Below are 20,406 nucleotides of genomic sequence, written 5' to 3'. Positions count from 1 at the left end.
GCACGATATAATATACTACACTAAAGCATAATAAACGCATAAACGTAACATGTGATCAACTGTACGCTTTGTCAACATTATATATCGCGATGAAATAGATGCACTTCAGTCAAGTTTAACACATTAGACACTACGCAACGCGAACTCGGAAAAGATAACGTCACTTACGTATGTTAGGCCACTCGATCAAAGTTGATAGGCACCTTGCGAGTACCGGAGGTACTCGGTGAACAATACACTTCCGGCGCGGCTGACAAAGACGCACGGCGCGTACACCGGAGGTTCGGCATCGACGGGGAGGAAGGTCGGAGAGGAGGACGTACGTTTGATTCCGTATAGGACGGCGCAATACATCTCTCCTCGGTTTACCGGTCGCTCGCTGAGACGGAAGTGTATCGTGCCCGCCGAAGCGGGCACATCCGGCTCGCAAGATTAATTGCCAATAAACCTCCATTACAGAGACCTCTTCCCGCGCCGTCACTCTTCTCACGATATCGCGTCGTTTGCCGGTCAATCGCTTCGTACGCAACAACTTCGATCGCCTCTACTTTTTTGAGACCCTTTGATGAGGATAACGAGATAACCGGAAATTAGATTATTCAGCGTCACGCTTTTGCAACAGAGAAGAAAAGAACGTTCAAAAAAATGCGGCGACAAATTATTGATCATGTAAAAAGATAATTTATGACAGAAACGATGTAACGCAACTCAGAGACGCGCAATTTATTTCTCTCGGTTATAACGATTCACAGCGACCGTCACGATTATTCACGCAATACGAGCTGTCTCGAAACAAAATGCGCTGTCTCGCAAGAAGATTGATAATTTATTACCTTAAAGCGTCTAAATTTATGCTATGTCTTGAAAATTTGGTATTAGAAGGATTTGTACGATAAAAGAAAATACACAAAAAATTATGTGCATTTCCATTTCAATTTAAATGTTTTACATTTCAATTGACACACAGTGTGAAAAACATTACTAACAAATTGTTACTGGTATGCACATGTTTTTAATTACATGATGCATGACTTCGCGCTTGGAAATTGCATTTATGCAAATGAGGTGACTATCTGAAAAATTTGACATAGAAAAATGATAGCAGTTTGCGTGCTTAGAAGCTGCGTGATTATGCATGCAATAAATCTCGCTTCGAAATCGCCAAGTGAATGCTTAGGAACACGTGCGAATCGATCGTAGCCTATCTTGCACCTCCGCCTGGTAATCGAGGGAAATTGCTTTCATCTGAATTCAAAAGCATGTACGGGAGATCAAAGTTCTTACGTGCCGACGATGACGAAACGAACGGACGATGGTGCGAAGAACTTATCACGCGAGCGTCGATTAAAGTTTCCACCTTGCACCTGGTTTCATGAATTTCTCAACCATGATTGATCGTTCCGAAGAGCTTTCAAAATTGTCATCTTTGGTTCGAACATATTCTGAGCGAATGTTAATAAAGGATGACAAGTATAATATTAGTGGCTCCTCATGAATAATTTTTATATTAATCCGAACATTAGTTTCTCTTCTTTTTGTGTATGAGATATAAATTCGTTGTGATTGACGTAATACGCGTAATTTGGAAGCCGACAATATCTGAACCGTAAGAATACGGACGGAAAAGTTTACCGCTTATGAACATCGACAGAATCGATACCCGCATATCACGAAGGTATGGAGGAAAAAGAGGACGGCTGAATGAAAGAGAGGGTAAATTGATGGAACGCTCCGATTAAAAGCTAATGACATCGCGTTTCTACGCGAATGACGGCTTCAAAGGAAAGCTTTTTCTGAAGTTCGCTGGCTTGACAAACGATCGTAAGACCAACAAGAAACGATGTCTGGCGCGAACCATCTTAATGAAATGGTCTTAATTGAACCAATAGATTAATTTTCTGTATTATATAGAAAAAATAATTTAATATGTAATATTTTTAATCGTTTATTATTGTTTATTATTGTTTAACATTTCTGATTTAACATGTTTTTATCAATAAACAAGAAATATATAATGTGAAAATGATAATAAATATTAAACAAACAAAAGTAAAGAGATTAAACAGTTTGTAAGATAAAATATACAAACATATAAATAAAATAGCATCTTTGACTATTAGTATTACTACTAATACTATTATTATCTATTATTACATTATTATAATATCTACCAACTAGTAAACTACGTGATGGGGGTCTCTGCAGCTCTGAAAAGCGGATATTTGTTTGGGCGAGTCTATGGAAGTCCATGAAAGTCCACAAATCTGAGAATATCCTTTCTAGATTTATAGCAATCTCTGTAATACCCGCAATTTCCAAAAAGAGTGGACGTGCAGGAATATGTCACTCTCTATGCGACCGTTTTCTCGGGAAAATCCTGCTCTTTCATATAGCAGTACGTGCATCGCGCTTGACATATGCCACAAATTATTATTTTGACATTTCAGATCGCCCCTTATTTCTGCATCTGAAACTCCCAATTCCCGTGTCTCGCGAAATCATGATGTAAAAGCTTTCATCAATCATTTCAACAAAATGAAAATATAGATGACCGGCGACAAGAAAAATTATGTAGAAAAAAGACGGCCGCTCTGGAGCCGAGATACATTATTGTCTTTGCTTTTTTTTCCGAGTTACATTGCGTTTTTCACTTCCCGACTGTCCAAGAGATGGATATTAATTAGCAAGTAGCAGTAACAATATACGTGCTCAAGCACGAATAACAATGGGATAAATGTCGTTAATCGTGGAATATTTAGAACAATCGCTGCACAGAACGTAGATTTTTCTTGCGACGAGAGAGCAATTAGGGAGTCTATCTATATTTAAATTTTAATGCCAGGCTCTCAGTACGTTTTGATGTATCATTTAGGGAAAACAGTGATTCGTTACAATACATTAAAAAGTCATATTTCTAGCGGAATATATGTATGTTATCAAAAATGACTAGCAGAGAAAATTTATTTAACCCGCGGTGATATATAACGATCGCGATGTAATAGCGCACTCAGTTATAAATCTTCATCGTATTTCCACTGTAATTTGTGATGTCTCTCTTATCTTTACACACAGATAAGTTCATACTTTTGTATTAACTATAATGTATAATTTATTAGGGAAACAGTCGTAAAATCTTTTACATCTCGTTGTTACTCATTCACTTTTCGGCTACCCGGTGAATAAAGCCGATGCTGTGGGTGTCGTCGCATCTGGCGCTATAGGAACAATTAGAAGGACTCATGAGCCATTGGAATTAACACTCACAACGGCGCGGGCGAATATTTACCGGCGTGTTATGCGGCCCGTAGTGTGCATGGGCTTGTTCAAGAGACAATAGACTTGCCGAGTAAGCCGTCCCGAGAAGCGCGACGATACACCGAGAATATCCTTGTTGAAGATCGTACAGACGCTTGCCGTGGAGATACGAGGGGAGGACATTATATCGGTGATTATATCGGTAGATGCTGATAGTGAGAAAATGGAACCTCGATGTCAGCAATTGGAAGGTACCACTCCAGGCCTCATTGACCGACCTCTTCACCTCACGCCAAGAGGACAATACCGATCGCGAGAACCTGCCTTCGTCGCGACAATCGAGCAGCCAATTTTCTTCGGAAAAAGACAACGAACTTGTTCGTCAACGTCAAATGAGTGTGACAATTTATTTTACAGAAAAATCAAACAGATATAACGTACTAATCTTCCGAAATTGACACCAAAATTTCTAACACAATTATTGTTAGTTACATTGTGTCTGTAAGATTCATTTAATTTCTGTTAATTAAAAAATACTAATTAACCTTAGGAAACCAAAATGACACAACTTATTGTATAAAAAAATTAAATATTATATATATGTATATTTTAATTAGAATAATTTAATATGAATCCAAATTTATGAATGTAAAGAAAATTGAACCGTTTGATATTTTTGACAAAGAAATTTATAATTGAATAAATTCCAATAGTTATCTGCGCCAGCTCTGAAGGGTTATAATTACAATATCAAGTAGGGGTGACCGGGGGTCAGCACCATGAGTCACAAAAATTCAAACAGTAAAAAATACATTAAAATGTAAGATTTTTAGTTTTAATTTTTTTATATAATTAAGAGATAATGTATATTTTATTGAGCACATTTTTCATAAATATTGTTTTCTAATAAAAATCGAAAAAGAAATTTTTAGAAATAACCCATGGTACCCCATGCCCGCGGTACCATGGATCAGACACATATGTACTCTTAAACGACATTCTTTTTTATTTTCTAACCATTTTTATCGTGTTTTCTGAAAGAATATAAAAGAATCTGTATTGTCCAATTTTATCACGAAAACTTAACCTAGTCTAAACCGATGAGAACCTATTCAGACAAATTTGCATAGTTTATACATAATCATATGTATAAAGAGATTTATCTAATTTTATCATAAAGACACGCGTGAATTACATAATTTCTTTTATGTATATACGGTTCTGCAGCTACGCAAATTGTTTTAAACGCCTGTTACTATATAACTTATAGTGCCCCAGCAAGAGATGATCCATAGTGCCCCGGTGTGTCTAATATAAAAGACGGTGAAATATAACATCGAGGTAAACAATAAATGATTACCTGCACTGCAGAGAAAATGCGGAAAGATGTGTAGAACCACGTATGTAACTCGTAATAAGTATATTATACTTCGTAGAAACAAAACGTATAAGAAATTTTGACAGGTAAAATAATCACTTTCGCACCACGAGATTCTTTAACAGTATATGTACGGAAAGATAACAAAAGTGGATCACTGTCATCTGGATAGTATGGCCAACTAAATAACAATCATATGATACCAATTGCACCAACCTAAACATTTTGGATTTTCTTAAGCAATCAATGATCCATAATGACTCCATGACCTATGGAGCCCCGGTTTCCTCTATACTTATTATTAATTAAAATATTATGTAATGATCTAATGATAATTATTATTGTTGTTGATTTCAGATTGTTGACTTTTTGCTACTTGGCAGCGTTGAATTGTTGGCTGCTGCTGTGTCCGGCTATACTGTCGCACGATTGGCAGATGGGATCTGTTCCTTTGGTTACGTCTTTTACGGATACCAGAAATCTGGCCACCTGTATATTCTTCGGCGGTTGTCTGGTTCTCACGTACAAAGCCTTCACGGATTTCGAGGTGAGTAAAATAATCTTCAATTATAATTAAATTATAATATTACAATTAAAGGGAATACCTACGTATGGAATAATGCACAAATATTCTTTAAAACGTTTGAAAAATCGCTTATACCTCCTTTACGGTTATAATTAAGCTTTAGTAGACTTTATTAGTAAAGGAATTTAGTGAAATTTACATAAACTCGTATCCTTTACTTTATTTTATCGAATCGATGTAAAGAAAGTTATTTTTCTCAAGAGGCACGTATCGTAGATTCGTCGACGTTATCGGTCACCTTACGAGATCATAAAGCGGAATGACCACCAGTTATCGTCTGCGAAATGTCATCCTGCCGTTAAATGTTTCAACCGTTGACCTAGCATAACATAAGAAACGTAGTACTCCAGTATCTGTCGGTTATCGTCTACAATGATGAAATTGTGCTCGGCTCGAGAGTTATAAAAGAAGTTTTGTAGTAACTACATGATACAATAGCTTCAAGTCAAACGTTAACGCGCGTATCTCGTAAACTACTTTTATTCTCTGTGTCTTTTGGATCATCGTGACGGTCGTTGAGCCTTCAGCATAATGACCTCTTTAAGGTTCGCTGTCTGTACGTCGATGGTCACTTTTCCTCAAAGAGGTCATATCTATGCTTTTAATGTCATCTCACACGCTTGACTAACCGCCAGCGGTTACCTAGCTCTTCGCAGGCACGAAGTAGAAACAGATGTCTTCTTAAACGGGGTCATCCTTATTCTTATGCATGTAGCACATTTATGTGTAAAGAGAAAATCTTTTTACAAATGTAATTGTTTTCTGTCATCGCGTGTGTATATCTAGGAATTTATTAGCGCAGTTAGATTTCGCAAATATGTCTCAAAACTTATATATATTATATATTATTTTCTTATCCCAATAAAAGAGAGAGAACGTTAATATGTATAATATTTCTTTTAAAGAAAATTAAAATAACGAAATTATATTTTTAATTTTAACTAAAATTTGCTACAATAGATTTATAATGTAATATAAATCAACGTCATCACATTAAATAAATTATTTTTGGTAAATTTTTTAAGATAACGATGCTTGCTTTCACATGTCAGAGAATTACATCTTTAATTTTATCAATAATGTTATATACCTATTAGGTATATCTAATCATTAAACAAGCTAATTTGTCGTCATTTTGAAATTAAAATAACGTTATGACGTTTATCAAAATAATCTATTCAATAATAACAAAAATTTTCTAAAAATATAATTATTAAAATAATTTTAATTTGTACATAATTTATTCTATGTATGTATTATATTCTTTATAATTATTTGAAAGGAAACAATTGGCAAAATATCTTATTTTTCACATACACACACACACACACACATTATAGTATCTTAATTTATTATTATCATCAGCTTGTAATGCTTGTATTCTTTTGTCCATTTGCATATTCTCTACAAATTCATTTTAGCTAATGCTGCAGCTTCTTTCCTATAATATACACAGATTCTTTCCTTTATATTACCATATTTTTTGCTTCTCATTACCCTTTAACTTTAATAATTCTGTATACAATATATATTTTTTAAATTTCTAATTTCCAGTCTCGAGCAAATTTAAAAGATGTTGTAAAGATCTCATAAAGACATCTTGTGGGATATACATGTTTAAAAAAAAAAAGATATCTGAAAGGTATTATTATAAAGATATCTTCTATCAGATAAACAAAGAGTGTTGTCTAAGATAATATTATCTAAAATTATCTTTTTGAGAGAGATTATCGACAGATACTAATGATGCACCCGATATCCGTGCATTCATTGCTATCTCGTTCGATTTTTCAAGAAAATGTATTATCCATTCACGATTCAACGTTCAAATTGAACGACGACGATATATTTTTGACGAGTTTTATTTATTTATGTTTTTGATACCATTTTGAGATATTGCATCTGCGAATACCGTAGTATTTGTAACAGCTCCTTCTCTGTTACTAACATTATTTTTACTTTGTTCTACTCGGTCTTTCACTTTACTGGAGAATGTCGTTTCTATGGATTCTCGCTGAAGATTTGTATTGTATTCGTGTTCTGTCTATGCTTCTGCACGTGAATTGGATAACGATGCTACCGTTGTTATGCCACTTTGATGTTCGTCTTTGATAACGTTGGCGCTCGTTTCTTTTTGCGCTAACATGGTTATATATTTCTAACATTCGCAAAGAATTTATTTTTCTATGCATATTTTTGTTTATGATTTGCTCTTTACAACTAGAATTAGACATTGAATTCTTTTACACAAATCAACTTTGTACATTTTTAAGATTATTAAAAATGATTAAAATGACTGACTTTTATAAGTTTGCAATAATTTTTTCTTAAAAGATTATTTAAATTCTTTATTTTTGTCTGTGATTTTGCATAGGAATTATGTCACCAAATCTTGCATTAATTTATCTTGAAATTTGTTCTAAACTTTTTAAACTGGAAGACATCGTCTGCACTGACATCGCGACGCTCGAAGGAACTTTCCAACTTTCTTTTATAATATCACTAATACGTTCGTGTTCCGTACATGAGTTGAATGACGTTACCTCTTCCATAACTTTAGACATGCATTTCGCATTTCGTGGAGTTGGTTTTTTCTGTCGACAACATAGCATGCAAGTAATTATCTTGTCTTTCTTTCAAACATTTAAATTATTCTGTTGTGGTTGTGATATATCTTCCTTTGTGTCACTTTTCGTGTCACTTTTGCATTCATTTTTTAAATTGCTATTTTTTATATTATGACACTTGCTATGATGACTATGATAGTTACATTAATCAAGTTTATCATTCTTTTTATTCTTTTTATGCTGGCTATATTATGGAATTCATATTCATTAGAAATAATCGTTCTCAATTTTCCTTCACTTTAGCGTTATTAATAGATTTCTCTCATTTTGCAAATTATCGTTAATAATTAATTCTAATTCTATCGTTTCTGAACTTATGATATTTGATGTCATATTTCTGCACTGCCATTATCACTTCTGTAAATTATACCAATTACTTTTTTTTTAGTTTCATTAATTTGCAATAATGTTAAATTGATAGAGAAATAACTAATAAGTTATTGACTCTTTTATTAATAATACAAATAAATAACAAAACAGACAATGTCCTAGATGGTTATAGAAGTCATCCACTGGATGTTTATATTGCGAACGATTTTATGAAAATTTTTACATGGAGATAAATTTAAATTTATAGCTGTCTAGAACATTGCCTGTTTTATTATTTATTTGTATTATTTATTAATTTGTTTTTCGTTTTTACGTAATATTTTCCTCACGATTATCTGACGATACAATTCGGAAATGTTCACGCTTATTGTTAATCAAAGTCATTGTATTTGCAATTTGATGACAATTTCTTAACTTTCTCTCTTTTAATTCTTATTCTGACTTTTTGTCAACGTTTTTGTATTTATCGAATGTTTGACTGCGATTGAAACGCTAGTTGAATATTGGTATCCGCTAATACTGTGAAGGATTTTCGATTTCCCATTTTGAGTGCGCATGAGATAGCGATGAATAGGCTGACAGAAAATCGGTCAGTGGATTATTTTTAATTCCATTAAAACCCATCTCAATCTCCATTGACGTTGCATCATCGTATTATCTATTATAAGATGAGTCTTTTCTAGAATGTTATAGTTGTTTTCGCAATTTTTATTTTAACTGTGGCCGATCCATCATCGACTGATGGCGACGCAAATTATTTGTATATATGCTTACTCCCTTTTTCATCAGATAAACTCGACGAGAATGACATCGCATTGTTGGCGGCAACACTCTGATCCCTTAAGTGATAATAATGCTCGATATCCATCTTCACAGCTTTCGCGGAGACACGCTCATGGAAATTTTTGTTATTAACATGTTCTCTTTTTTTCTAACTCTTCTCATCATTTCCATCGATGTGAAATAGATAGTAAAGCGTTGAACTCTGTCGATGTTAAAATGTTTACTTTTATTTCTATATTTTTTATTCCAATATACCGTTTTATTTATTTATTTTCATACTTTTTTTATGATGTAAATTAGTCAAGTGTTCAAGTAGAAAATCGGTCAAATCCGTTGTTTTTGTGTTTTAACCAAGATAATAAACCTATTTATTATAAGCAAAGTGTTATTGATTTTCGAATTAATGTCGTTTATATGCTCGTTTTGTGCTTCCAATAAATTAGACTGCTGCTTTTTCTCATTGTGTAGAATATTGGACTCAATTTTGTCACAAAATTTGTTGTTGAGACTTCCTCTTTGATACACCATGTGAATATGATCATATCTATCTTTCACGTTTTATTTCAGGTTCGAATAATTTCCGAAATATAAACTTTTTCTTATATTTTTCTCTCTCGTTCCTGCCTTGAATTCATATGACTCTACGGCATGAAAGGCATGAGATGCACAAGCTGCAGATGAATCTGCGTCTGTCCATTTTATGTGTTTCCATTTTGATATACCGTTCTTTTCCTGTCTTTTTACCTCCTGTTACACAGAAGTGCATACGCCGTGCATATACCTGTGAAGATGCATGTCGCAGTCCGGTATTCTCTTCATCGTTGTAGGATAACGATCCGTGCGTGTCGTGCGATACTGTAGGTTTATGAAGCATTCCATTTGTCTCGTAAACATGCTTCTCTCCCAAGGTAATCCGCAGTTTAGGTGCGATACATGTTTTTGATATTCCGATTTGTGCAATAACTTCGTATACGAATATTCAACATCCCGCAGTATTGATCTGTGGAATCAGATCGCATATTAAACATTTATTTCCGATAACGATGTACTACTATAGTTCGAATTCTTAATACAGAAAAATAAGCGATTTTTTCGGTTTCAAAATGTTACGTTATTTTTGTGTATCGTGATAGTCGATAAAATAAAAATGTTGGAATTGAGTGTACATAAAGATCAAACTAAATAAGGTCTACTTGGTACTTACTAAAATAAAATTATAGTTATCACACAAATTGTTTGTGCTGCTTTAGCCGCTCTTATTTTTGCTCTTGTCATAAAAATAAATAGCAATCCGACCGTTTAAAGTTCCAATAATCTTTGTTTTTTTTCTCGAATTTTCGTTATTGGTATATCATATTCTTCGTGTATTTAAGTGAAGGTCTGGATATTTATGCGAATCTCTTTACGTGGATTAATTTGCAAAAGTTGATAGTTATTTTCTTTTATTATTTATATATGATTTAACCATTTACACTTTTGTTGTTTAATTTATCATGATACTAAATGGAAACTACTTATTATCGGATAAAATAATTTTCCAATAGAAATAATAGGAGAAAAATAAGATTACTGAAAAATTTTTATTTCTTTCTTCATTTCTCAATAAAACATTGAAAACTGTTGCTTGTCATATTTTTATATTCTTTCTAGCAATTGTGAAAATATTTTGTTTTGCAAAGTTAAAATATAATTTTAAATGATCCTTTTATACACGATTTTGTTTAATTATTTGATTTTATTTATTATATATAAAATTTCTTTGATTATATATATAGTATATATATTTTAAAACTCTGAAATTTATCTTTTGGATAAGTCAATTAAGAAGCGGGAGTTCAAGATATATCGTTTTAAATCATTACTCGTTATACATTTAAAACTTGCGAATGCATTTGAACATAATTTTACGAGTATGCGAGTTGCGTAAAAGCAACATCAACTTACTTAAGTATAACATAAACTTTAATCGAGTACACTCATCCGGTAAAGATGAAGAAAGTTATGTAACAGTTTGCTCGAAGAGATCTCGATGCAGTAGCGTTGGATTTAACGAGAATTTAAACTATATTTATATACAACAAATATCTGAAGTAATATGTCTTATATTCCTTTTTAGCAACAAAGGCATCCGCCTCTTGTTCTTGGTTGGATGTTCCTGGTGCTGCCGTTCCTACCTGCATCCAATCTCTTTGTCACTGTGGGTTTTGTCGTGGCAGAACGGGTTTTATATACACCAAGGTAATTTTATTAAAATGTTACATTTTACTTTCGCAATTATTGCAACGGATGGCATGAACTTTTTATGTAATTTTACAGTGTTGGGTGGATTATTTTGATCGTCTACGGTATGCAGGTGAGCTGGACCGCTGTACCACGACGGAAAAGCTGGATCACTACAGGCGTAGTTCTCCTATTCGTTTTAGGATGTTTCAGAACGGTTCTTCGGAATAACGATTGGACATCTAGAGAAACTTTAATCAAGTACGTGACAACGGATTTACGTGTCTCATGTTTTATTAACTGTTCGAGAAAAGAAACTTTCTTGCTTTGAATAAAGTCCTCGCATTAATGGCAAACATAAATAATCGTTCATACATTGCACGCAATCGTATTTGAGCCTAGCAATTACGACAAAAATGATTTTGTCACGCAAAGACATCGTGGATATTTACAGGGAGTGTCTAGTTCTGATTTAAACAAGGAGATTGGTATCATGCCAGCATTATAATATATACATATATATATGTATATATATCATACGTTCAAGGATTTGGTACAAGCACCGATTGCCTATATGTGCAGGACGCAAAACATAACTAACGTAGATATGGGATGACGAGGGTGATAGGGGTCATGTCGAGGTCGAGAGGATGGTCTTGTCTGACCTCAAATCGTCTTGTTTCAGAGCGGGACTGCGGTCTCTACCCTACAATGCCAAGATGCATTACAACTTCGCAAACTTCCTTAAAGATACGTCTCAGCCGAACCTTGCGGTTCACCATTATCAGTTGGCTCTCTGGTAAGTCTGTTTCTCTTTCTCGCGCCCATATACAAAATCTCCAGATACATGTTACAGAGCAAAAGTGATGTTCATTTTCTTGCGGAAAAGTAACAATTAATATTATTAAAAACGTTTAAGCACTTTGATGTATTAATAATCGGGAGAATATAGATTTGAAGACATTGAATTACGTAAATTATTATTATACGTGATAATTACTTAAAACATAAAAATTACATTATTTTATATGATATGATATAATATACATTTTATGTATTATGTATATTCTGTGCCTTACACTTTAAAATAATTCAACTTGTTATTAATTAATAAGAATACTTCGTTAGATTGTCCATTTATTTTTGAAGTTTTATCTTTATAAGTACTTCACATTATATTGGACGTATCAATCATTATTTATAGCAACACACTAATTCGTCATAATTAAATAATTCAAACATGCGAGTCTCGCAAATCTGAATTGTATTTTATATAGACACTTATACAGCTGTCATATGTTTTCTCAAAATTGAATGAACAAACTTTTTACGTATTTAAGTAAAAATACTATAGTATTACAAATATTGTTGATATACACAAATACATAATATTAAAAATATATAAAATATTTGGAATATATAATACATACACAGCACGTAGTATTTACATTTCAAATCGTTCCAATAACTGCAACATGTATGTTAAGTTGTCGCTGTTAAAAATAATGGTATTAAAAAAGAAGCCCAATATTTCCAGGAAGTTTTTTACGTAAATGTACGAGAGAGATATTCTGATTACAAATATAGTTTACTAAAATAAGCAGAATTAAGTGAAAAGTGATTTTCGAGGCGCTGCACTGTTAAATTCGTAATGTCAAATTTAATTTAAGTTTTTAATTATTTCCATAGGTCTCTTTCACTCCACTGCTTCTATTCAATATATTGTTAATTTAACTAAAATAAGAAATTAAATAATTTAATACAAGAAAATGTATTAAATTTAGTTTATTATATTAAGATTTAATATTGTTTAGTTTATTATTTATTAAGTGTATACGTTAATAATTAGAGCCGTTATTTACTTTGAAATTAACTATAGAAATGAATCGATTTTAATATACACATGGAAGTTAAAAATATTAAAGTGTCATTTTTAATTCAAGGGATTGGATTACCATTGCTCTCGTTTGATATCTAACAGTGTAGATTTGTTTGATGATTATTTGAATAGCGATGATCTTCAAAAGATACGTGTGCTGTTATTGGCTGCGTTTAGTAGACTCAATAGTTGAGCGCTCGCTGCTATCGATGTATTCTTCTAGATTTAAAATCTGATTGAATAATCTAAAAGAATACACCACAATAACAGTGATCGATCATTACTCAACTATTGATTCTGCTGAACGTAGCTATTATTGTTTTATGTATGATAAATATGCTAAATTAAACTAAATTTCTGAAAATAATTTTCGCATTAATTAGTAACCTATATATGTGTAACCTCCGTGGATACCCAGTATATCTCGTATATTTCTAATACTGGTGACGCTTCTGAACAATTTGTACAGCTATTTTAGATATTTTATTCCACAAATCACTTAAAAATTTTTTATTATTTTATAATCCGTTGCGAATAATTGCTTTAAAAAAAGATTTTCAATTATCAATCGATATTCTGTAGAAAATTTCCCGTTTATTCCATTTTGTACTTACGTATCAATTTTGACAAAAATTATGGATGAGTGGAGATCAAACACGAATTCATGAATATGAATGTTGTTTTCTAAAAGAATGTGTTGTTACAGTACACATACGCTTGTGTCCTGCACGGTTTTATAACTTTTATAGAGAATATCGCGATGAAAGGGCAGAAAAAGTAATTAAGAAGATTTATTTATAAATTTCAGTATTACTGAGGAATTTTAATCAACTTTCAGCTTCGTACTGTCTGTAACTTTGTAATAATTCTTTCATCTTTGAAATAGATATATATAGACGGTAAAATTGATGCATAAACTCGACGGAACAATATAATTGCAAATCCATAATTTGCATTTTTTTAACTAAACCCGCCAATGCTTGTTTTCTACTTTACAGTTTTTACAATTTCCACGAAATAATGTTTTCACAGAAATCTTTCGAAACAGTCACATTTATATCGTATTTTATTTCACATCTTCACTTTTTTGCTGTTACGATCTATTTTCACTTACTTAATATGTATTCCTTCGTGCATAACACGACAGAACAGACGGAATATTATACAAGAGTAGTCGACGTAATACAATCTTATTACCACATCCAGACTCTTCTCTCTGCTTCAACCACCCTTTTCTACATCGCATTTCTCGTACATAGCGTGAGCAGGGTCGCAGCAAACCGACAAAAGTGCATTAATTAGCCGTAGCTCGACTGCGCTCGAAATGAAGTGGTAACCAGTCGTTCGTTTCTTTTTTATTTCGCTCTTCCCCTCTCTCTCTCTCTCTGCCGCTACTCCACATCTCTTCCTATGCTCCTGTCTGCGCGTTTTTTTACCTTACTTGTATTTCGTGAATTTCGTTATCCCGTCTAGTACAAGAAATGCTCAACAAGGATCATAACGGCGCAAAAAATAATGGTCTGTTGAAAAAAAAAAAAAAATAAGCACGCTCTCATTTCAAACTTCTGCAATGTGTACTTTTTTGCGATGTGTCACGCGATTCATCATCGGGCAATCGTCTGCGGTGTACCGATAAATCGGATCCCCATTCTCAGTACGTGTTACCGTGCGCGAACATGCTAGCGCATTTCGCAACATCACGCTTGGATTGTTTCATCGTAATACCAGATTATTTGTCTACGCGAATGCAATCAGTCCGGTAAACATATCGAGAGAATTGGTGATGTGGTGCGCGGGAAAAAAGCCGGGAATAGATGAGGAGGGGGCGGTGAAGAGGGAGAGAATTGGTCGGCACGACAGCAGCTGCAGCCCCGCTGCGTTGCAGAAGCGGGCGACTGCCGGATGAAAATTGCATTTCGGCGGTATACCCGCACTCGTCCAGTTCGCTCACTTGTAGATCTCATTTCCTACGCCGAGCTTTCTAGCCGTTCTCTGCAGGTCGCACCTCTTTTTTTTTTTTTGTCTTTCTCTCTCCCCCCTCTTTCCATTCTGGATCATCCTCTTTCTCACCACTTTTCGTTACCATCTCTGCATCGCGTCCTGCGGATCGACTATTATTGGCTCTGAAAAATCGAATCTTCAACTAACTGGCAATTTCCTCCGCTTGTTTTGTGCACCGAATCATCGCATCGTTCGCCTTTTCAGCTGTACGCATAACGCGACGCTGTGTAGGACATAGATTGGAGAAAGATCGCCTTTCTGCTCGTTTACCATCTCCTTGAAACAACGTTTTACGGCAACATCGCCTAACGTGCGATTCCATAAAACTCCGCTCGCGAATAATGGCTCGATCCTACTCGTGCATCTCGCGTTTCTACCGTCTCGCTGCGTCTCGTTCATTGCCTCCAACATTCCGCTTTAGTTTTGATCCTCGCGCGACGAATTAGTTTTCGATCTGTCGTACGAAATTTCCCCGAGGAGAGCCACGACAAAGTTTCTGCTCCCTCCGGAATATCGCGCCGAGTAAGTAATTTAAAGTAGCCTGAGATTGACCTGGTCCGTGCACGAGTAATAATTGAGCGTCACCGGAAGAACATAGAGTTCTCCCGAGGTGTTCGCTCCAAGGCCTTTCTCTCTTTTTTCTCTCTGTAGCGCTTATTGCATTTGTGAAAAGAATGGCGCTAGGTGTCCTGAGAATTATGAGTGAAAGATAAAAAGGAAGGCGAAATGAAATGAGAAGGGAAAGACGAGCCATATTCGATCGATGGAACGTCATAGAATCGAGGTAAGACGCGACTTTTCTGTTTGCTTTTCATTCGCCGGGAAAAGCAGACTGCGTATCGTGAAAATGCATTTCTTCGCTCTCTTTCATTCGTTTCTCTTCTCTCTTTTCGATTATTTTGGTATATAGTCACGTTACTTCTCAGCGTTACACTTTTTCGTCTTCTTGGTCGATAGCCATGAGTTAGAACTTCATGATTTGCTGCTATTCCTGTCAACATGCAGATCTATTTTATTGAACAATTTTGCATGTTTCTTTGTGCGTATAAAAAATTTAATTACTCTTTGTAAGCTCTTTATTTTTTATCTCAATAATAATATATATGCGCGCGTATCTGTAATTAAAATTATACCTACATTTTTATTTTCTCTATCTTTTTCATTATCTGGTTTTTAAATCAGTTTTTATCTTTTGTATTTAATTTTTAATTTAATTTGTGTTTTAGTTTTAATTTTATTTTTTATATCGTGTACTTTTTAGATTTCAAGTTTACGTTCTTAGACAGTATATTGCCTCACCTTTTATTTGTACATCTCTCTTCTTATTTTGCCGTATATTTTTTTTTCGTTATAATATTGACATCAATAAAGTTATTATTATTATTTCTTTTGTATGTAGAAGAGAATCCATTAGAGTATAATTAATTTTATAAATGAACAAATCTTTTTATTTCTCACTCTTTAAATTAAAAAAAAATTATTGCTCTTCGTAAAAATGATAAAAGGCTTATTTGAGAATAATTATAGTAGAAATTTGGCTGTTTAAAGGGTACATCAGCTTTAAAAATTTTCGGTTATAGTCGATATCATTATTTATGATTTGTGGCAAAACCAGCATCGCGATACACGTCATTTTCAGATGATGCATTGTTACTGGATCGTAGATACCGGCCGTGAACGAGATATATAAACCATCAGAATTTTACACGGACATTATACAGCCGTATATTTACGATAATGCATTATTTGATTGCAGTTTTACGACGCCGTGCTTTTACTATTATTCAGCCCGGAGCATAAAACCACGCTCGGTGTGTGCCGGTTCTGTATCTCGCAGTAAATCAAGTGCGAAGGAAATCCCTTGAATACGCTGATCCGCAATAAAAATTCTCAGGACAATCGTTCGTAACAGGAAACATTCAGAAACGAGTCGTGGCGATGCTTTGCTTGAATAATATCGACAATCTAACAATAATTTACTGCGTATTGCTCTCCGAGTGGGTTTTGTAAAAATCATTCACATGTAATCTTACTCAATTAATACGAATGAATTTTTACGCTCGGTTTACCTTGTTATCTAAATGAGAGCTCTCTCGCGTTGATATTTAATCGTTTTTATACCGATCTTCTGCGTAACGTGGGCTATTTTTAAAAATATAAATGGAAAAGTCTAGAGTTATTAAAAAGTTCATTGTGTATATTCATTGCACAGTATACTTATTAGTTCAACGAGTAAAGCGGAACTCTTCTTGCGCTCAGTACAAAAATAATGGAATAAAGCTACCATAACTCAGTTTGCATAAGACGCGGTTGCGTTGCGTAAGACTGCAGCTATACGCGAAACTTCGTATAGTTGTTTAGTAGCGTTCGCTGTATCCTAAGTATTGCGATTTTAATAATTCTCTACGGGTAAAGCTTGTGCGTATTTATGGCTCTTGGCTGAAATAGTAATATTATCTTAAGCCTTGTAAAAGTATTCCAACTATGATCTTGACTGTGAATTTTATTACCATTATTATAGAGAGTTATTACTATTATTATGGAAAATGTTATTGAAATGTGTCATATTATTACTTCTATGTCGTATATATTACATGTATGTATAATTATTCCGCTCGCGAGCAACTTAGCACAATCTCTCGAATCGATCGAAACGTATTGAACCAACATGAAAAGTATATGTATACAAAGAACCTGCAGTATGGAGGGTACTATGAAAAGGAAGCCGTGCGGTCAATTTATCCACCGACGTTTCCGACGTGCTAGCAATGCGAGCCTATAGTTTGGTCATCGATTCTTCGCAGTACAACGTAGCGATGCTTCATCATTGTTTTACGTTCGCAAAGAGATATTTATAGAGAGCAATGTCCTAGAATTAATTCTAATTATAAGGTTCATATATGCATGTATATTATTCAAGTTCACATGAAAAAAAATTATTAGAATTATTTTAAATATTTAGTGTATTATATGATATATGGTGACAGAATATTCAAAATGGATGTAAAGTGAGAGATATTAAATATTATTATATAAAAAGTTATTAATATTTTTAAATTTTTTTTTTATATAACGGAATTGACAGAACGCTTTTTTATTTGCAATTTCGTTTATGCAATAAAATAGGCAAACAAATCTGATATATTATACACGTACACTTTTATCCAATTTCTTCATCTCTTTCTTTTTCAATTTTAAAATGTCCAGTATCGTCGCTGTCTTAACTTTACGATGCTATGCCACCATAAAGCTAGTCTATCGAAAATTACGACAAGACATTTTGCAAGAACTATAAGCCATCTCAGGTTAGCCGCCGAGCTTTCTTTTCACGGAAAACAACATCAATGATAAGTTGCGATGTAATGACTTTGTTGAGCATAGTATTCGAATCTTAGTTTATAGCATCGAAGCTTAAAATGGTAGTTCTCTTTCCGCTTCGCTTCTAATTGAAAAAACATTGTAAAAATTTATATCAACGTTTTTAACAATTGTAAATTTTTCGTTTTTCCTCTCTTAACATACATTCTAATTTTATTTATTGCTTAGGAAGAATTAATAAATCTCGATAACTCTAAATATATTTTCCCTAAACTATAGGATATATTTTCTTAGAATGAATTTATTTCTAATTTTTTCTAGAATAACGTAAAATTGAAAACATATTGATATTTTTACATTTATCTTTATAATAATTCCTTGTGAATAGTAAATTTAAGAAAAATTTACTATCGCTTCTTGGATATAAAAATATTTATTCACATATTTGTCTCTTCTCTTTTATCGTATACTCTTTGGTAGCGAAAAGAACTCTGTCATGTCAGACATATTAAATAAATGTTAGACAGTATTCGCTGTACAGTTCGTATACTTGGCAATTTCAACTTCCGGGAAATGATGCTGCATGGGAAGGCGGTCGGCGAGGAAGGATCTATCTGGGGAACATAGTCTACTACACTTTATCTCCTTCTTATAAATGAAACAGGTTATTTATTATCCAATAAAGAGACACTCCTGGCACGCGGCACCCCGCTGGGTACTTTACGGGGGTGGCAACCCCTGACGTGTAAATATCGAGGTTTCTCTGCGTCCCTCTCCGGAGACCACTGTACAGCGTTCCATCTTTTACACTAGTTTTCGACAGCACATATTCCACATGTCGTATGAGAGAATCTCTAGTTAGAAGGAAGGAAAGAAGTCCTTGGTGGCCAATTTTTCCATCAATTATTTTAACATTCTGATCTCATGAGTCTACTTTATACGGTCCAATAAATTAGCAGTTAATAGCTCGATGCTAAGTATCCATTACTCAAGTTGTTTAATAGAGTCTTAATTATTATCTTGTTGAGAAACAAAAGTTTTTCAAAGTATACTTAATAAAAAAGTTCAGCCCTTTATTTTAATTTAATATTTAATAATTCTTTTTACGTTATTATAAAAAAAGCATCGTTTCATATACAGTATTTTTAAACGTATATATAACAATTTCATTTGTACCTTTTATTGGTAATTTATTTCATACTTTTTATTCCGGAAGTCACTTGTAGATATACAATAATACGATTATATAAATTTTTTGTTTTTCTTAATTTTGTACAGATCTTATCTTTCGGATGGATTGTCAGGTGCGCTTTTATGTACCGTGGCACAAATGAAAAATTGTTGTGAAGCTAAGCCGTACGACAAAATGGCCTTCATTAAAACTTTGTACAGCTTTATGGAGGCGACTAGCTCGAGGTTGTTTTGCACATGGTAGCGAGCATGTTGCGTTGAGACCGGGCAACGAAGCCAGCTGATATAGCCTATGTAGATTGCGAGATATGAAAATCCGGGATTATCAAACGCTTTGCCTGCCAACCATGAAAGACGCGACAATTTAATCACATACATTGTAAAAAGATTCGCAAAATAACCTGCTGTGCGAAGTACGGTCTTTTCGACTTTCTTTAAGTCATCATTTTCAAGGAACACATCCCGAGCATACGTTCGCATCCACGCACGAAAACTTTTAACGAAGTTTCCGAAACAGCTGATTTCTCTTAACTCGAGCTTGAGTTGTTCTCGGAAACGTGCGACGCATCTTGATTATTGTTCTAGAAGTTGACCGGAAGCAGCATGTGCTATTTCTATCGTCTTCGCAAAACTGATATATGATATTATACTATAACACTGTTACTGTAAATAAGGATTTTTAGTAAATTAGGATGTAATAGTAAATTGGCGTGGTCTTCGATCTACTATATATTTTGTTTCAATTTACTCAAAAACCTGACGTGCTTTACAAATTCTGTCCATAACATCGCATTCCTCGCGAAAAAATCTTCGAGGTATGTACACTATGGTATTTTTG

General features: G+C 33.8%; 1 protein-coding gene across 1 annotated transcript in view; it reads left to right on the top strand.

Annotated features, from left to right (window-relative positions):
- The first annotated feature begins 5,166 nt into the window (after positions 1–5,166).
- Positions 5,167–20,406, top strand: part of LOC108778410 (transmembrane and TPR repeat-containing protein 1) — a 31,133-nt gene continuing 15,893 nt past the window's right edge. Inside the window, exons 1-4 of the mRNA XM_018545586.1 lie at positions 5,167–5,180; positions 11,076–11,197; positions 11,276–11,440; positions 11,865–11,978. Coding sequence (XP_018401088.1) covers positions 11,109–11,197; positions 11,276–11,440; positions 11,865–11,978 — 368 coding nt within the window. The 5' untranslated portion in view covers positions 5,167–5,180; positions 11,076–11,108. The remainder of the gene's footprint in view (positions 5,181–11,075; positions 11,198–11,275; positions 11,441–11,864; positions 11,979–20,406) is intronic.

Source organism: Cyphomyrmex costatus, unplaced genomic scaffold (assembly GCF_001594065.2).
Source record: "Cyphomyrmex costatus isolate MS0001 unplaced genomic scaffold, Ccosl1.0 scaffold119, whole genome shotgun sequence".
In the NCBI taxonomy this organism is placed as follows: Eukaryota; Metazoa; Arthropoda; class Insecta; order Hymenoptera; family Formicidae; genus Cyphomyrmex; species Cyphomyrmex costatus.
Note: the sequence above shows the minus strand (reverse complement) of the source record. Positions and strands in the feature narration are given on the sequence as shown.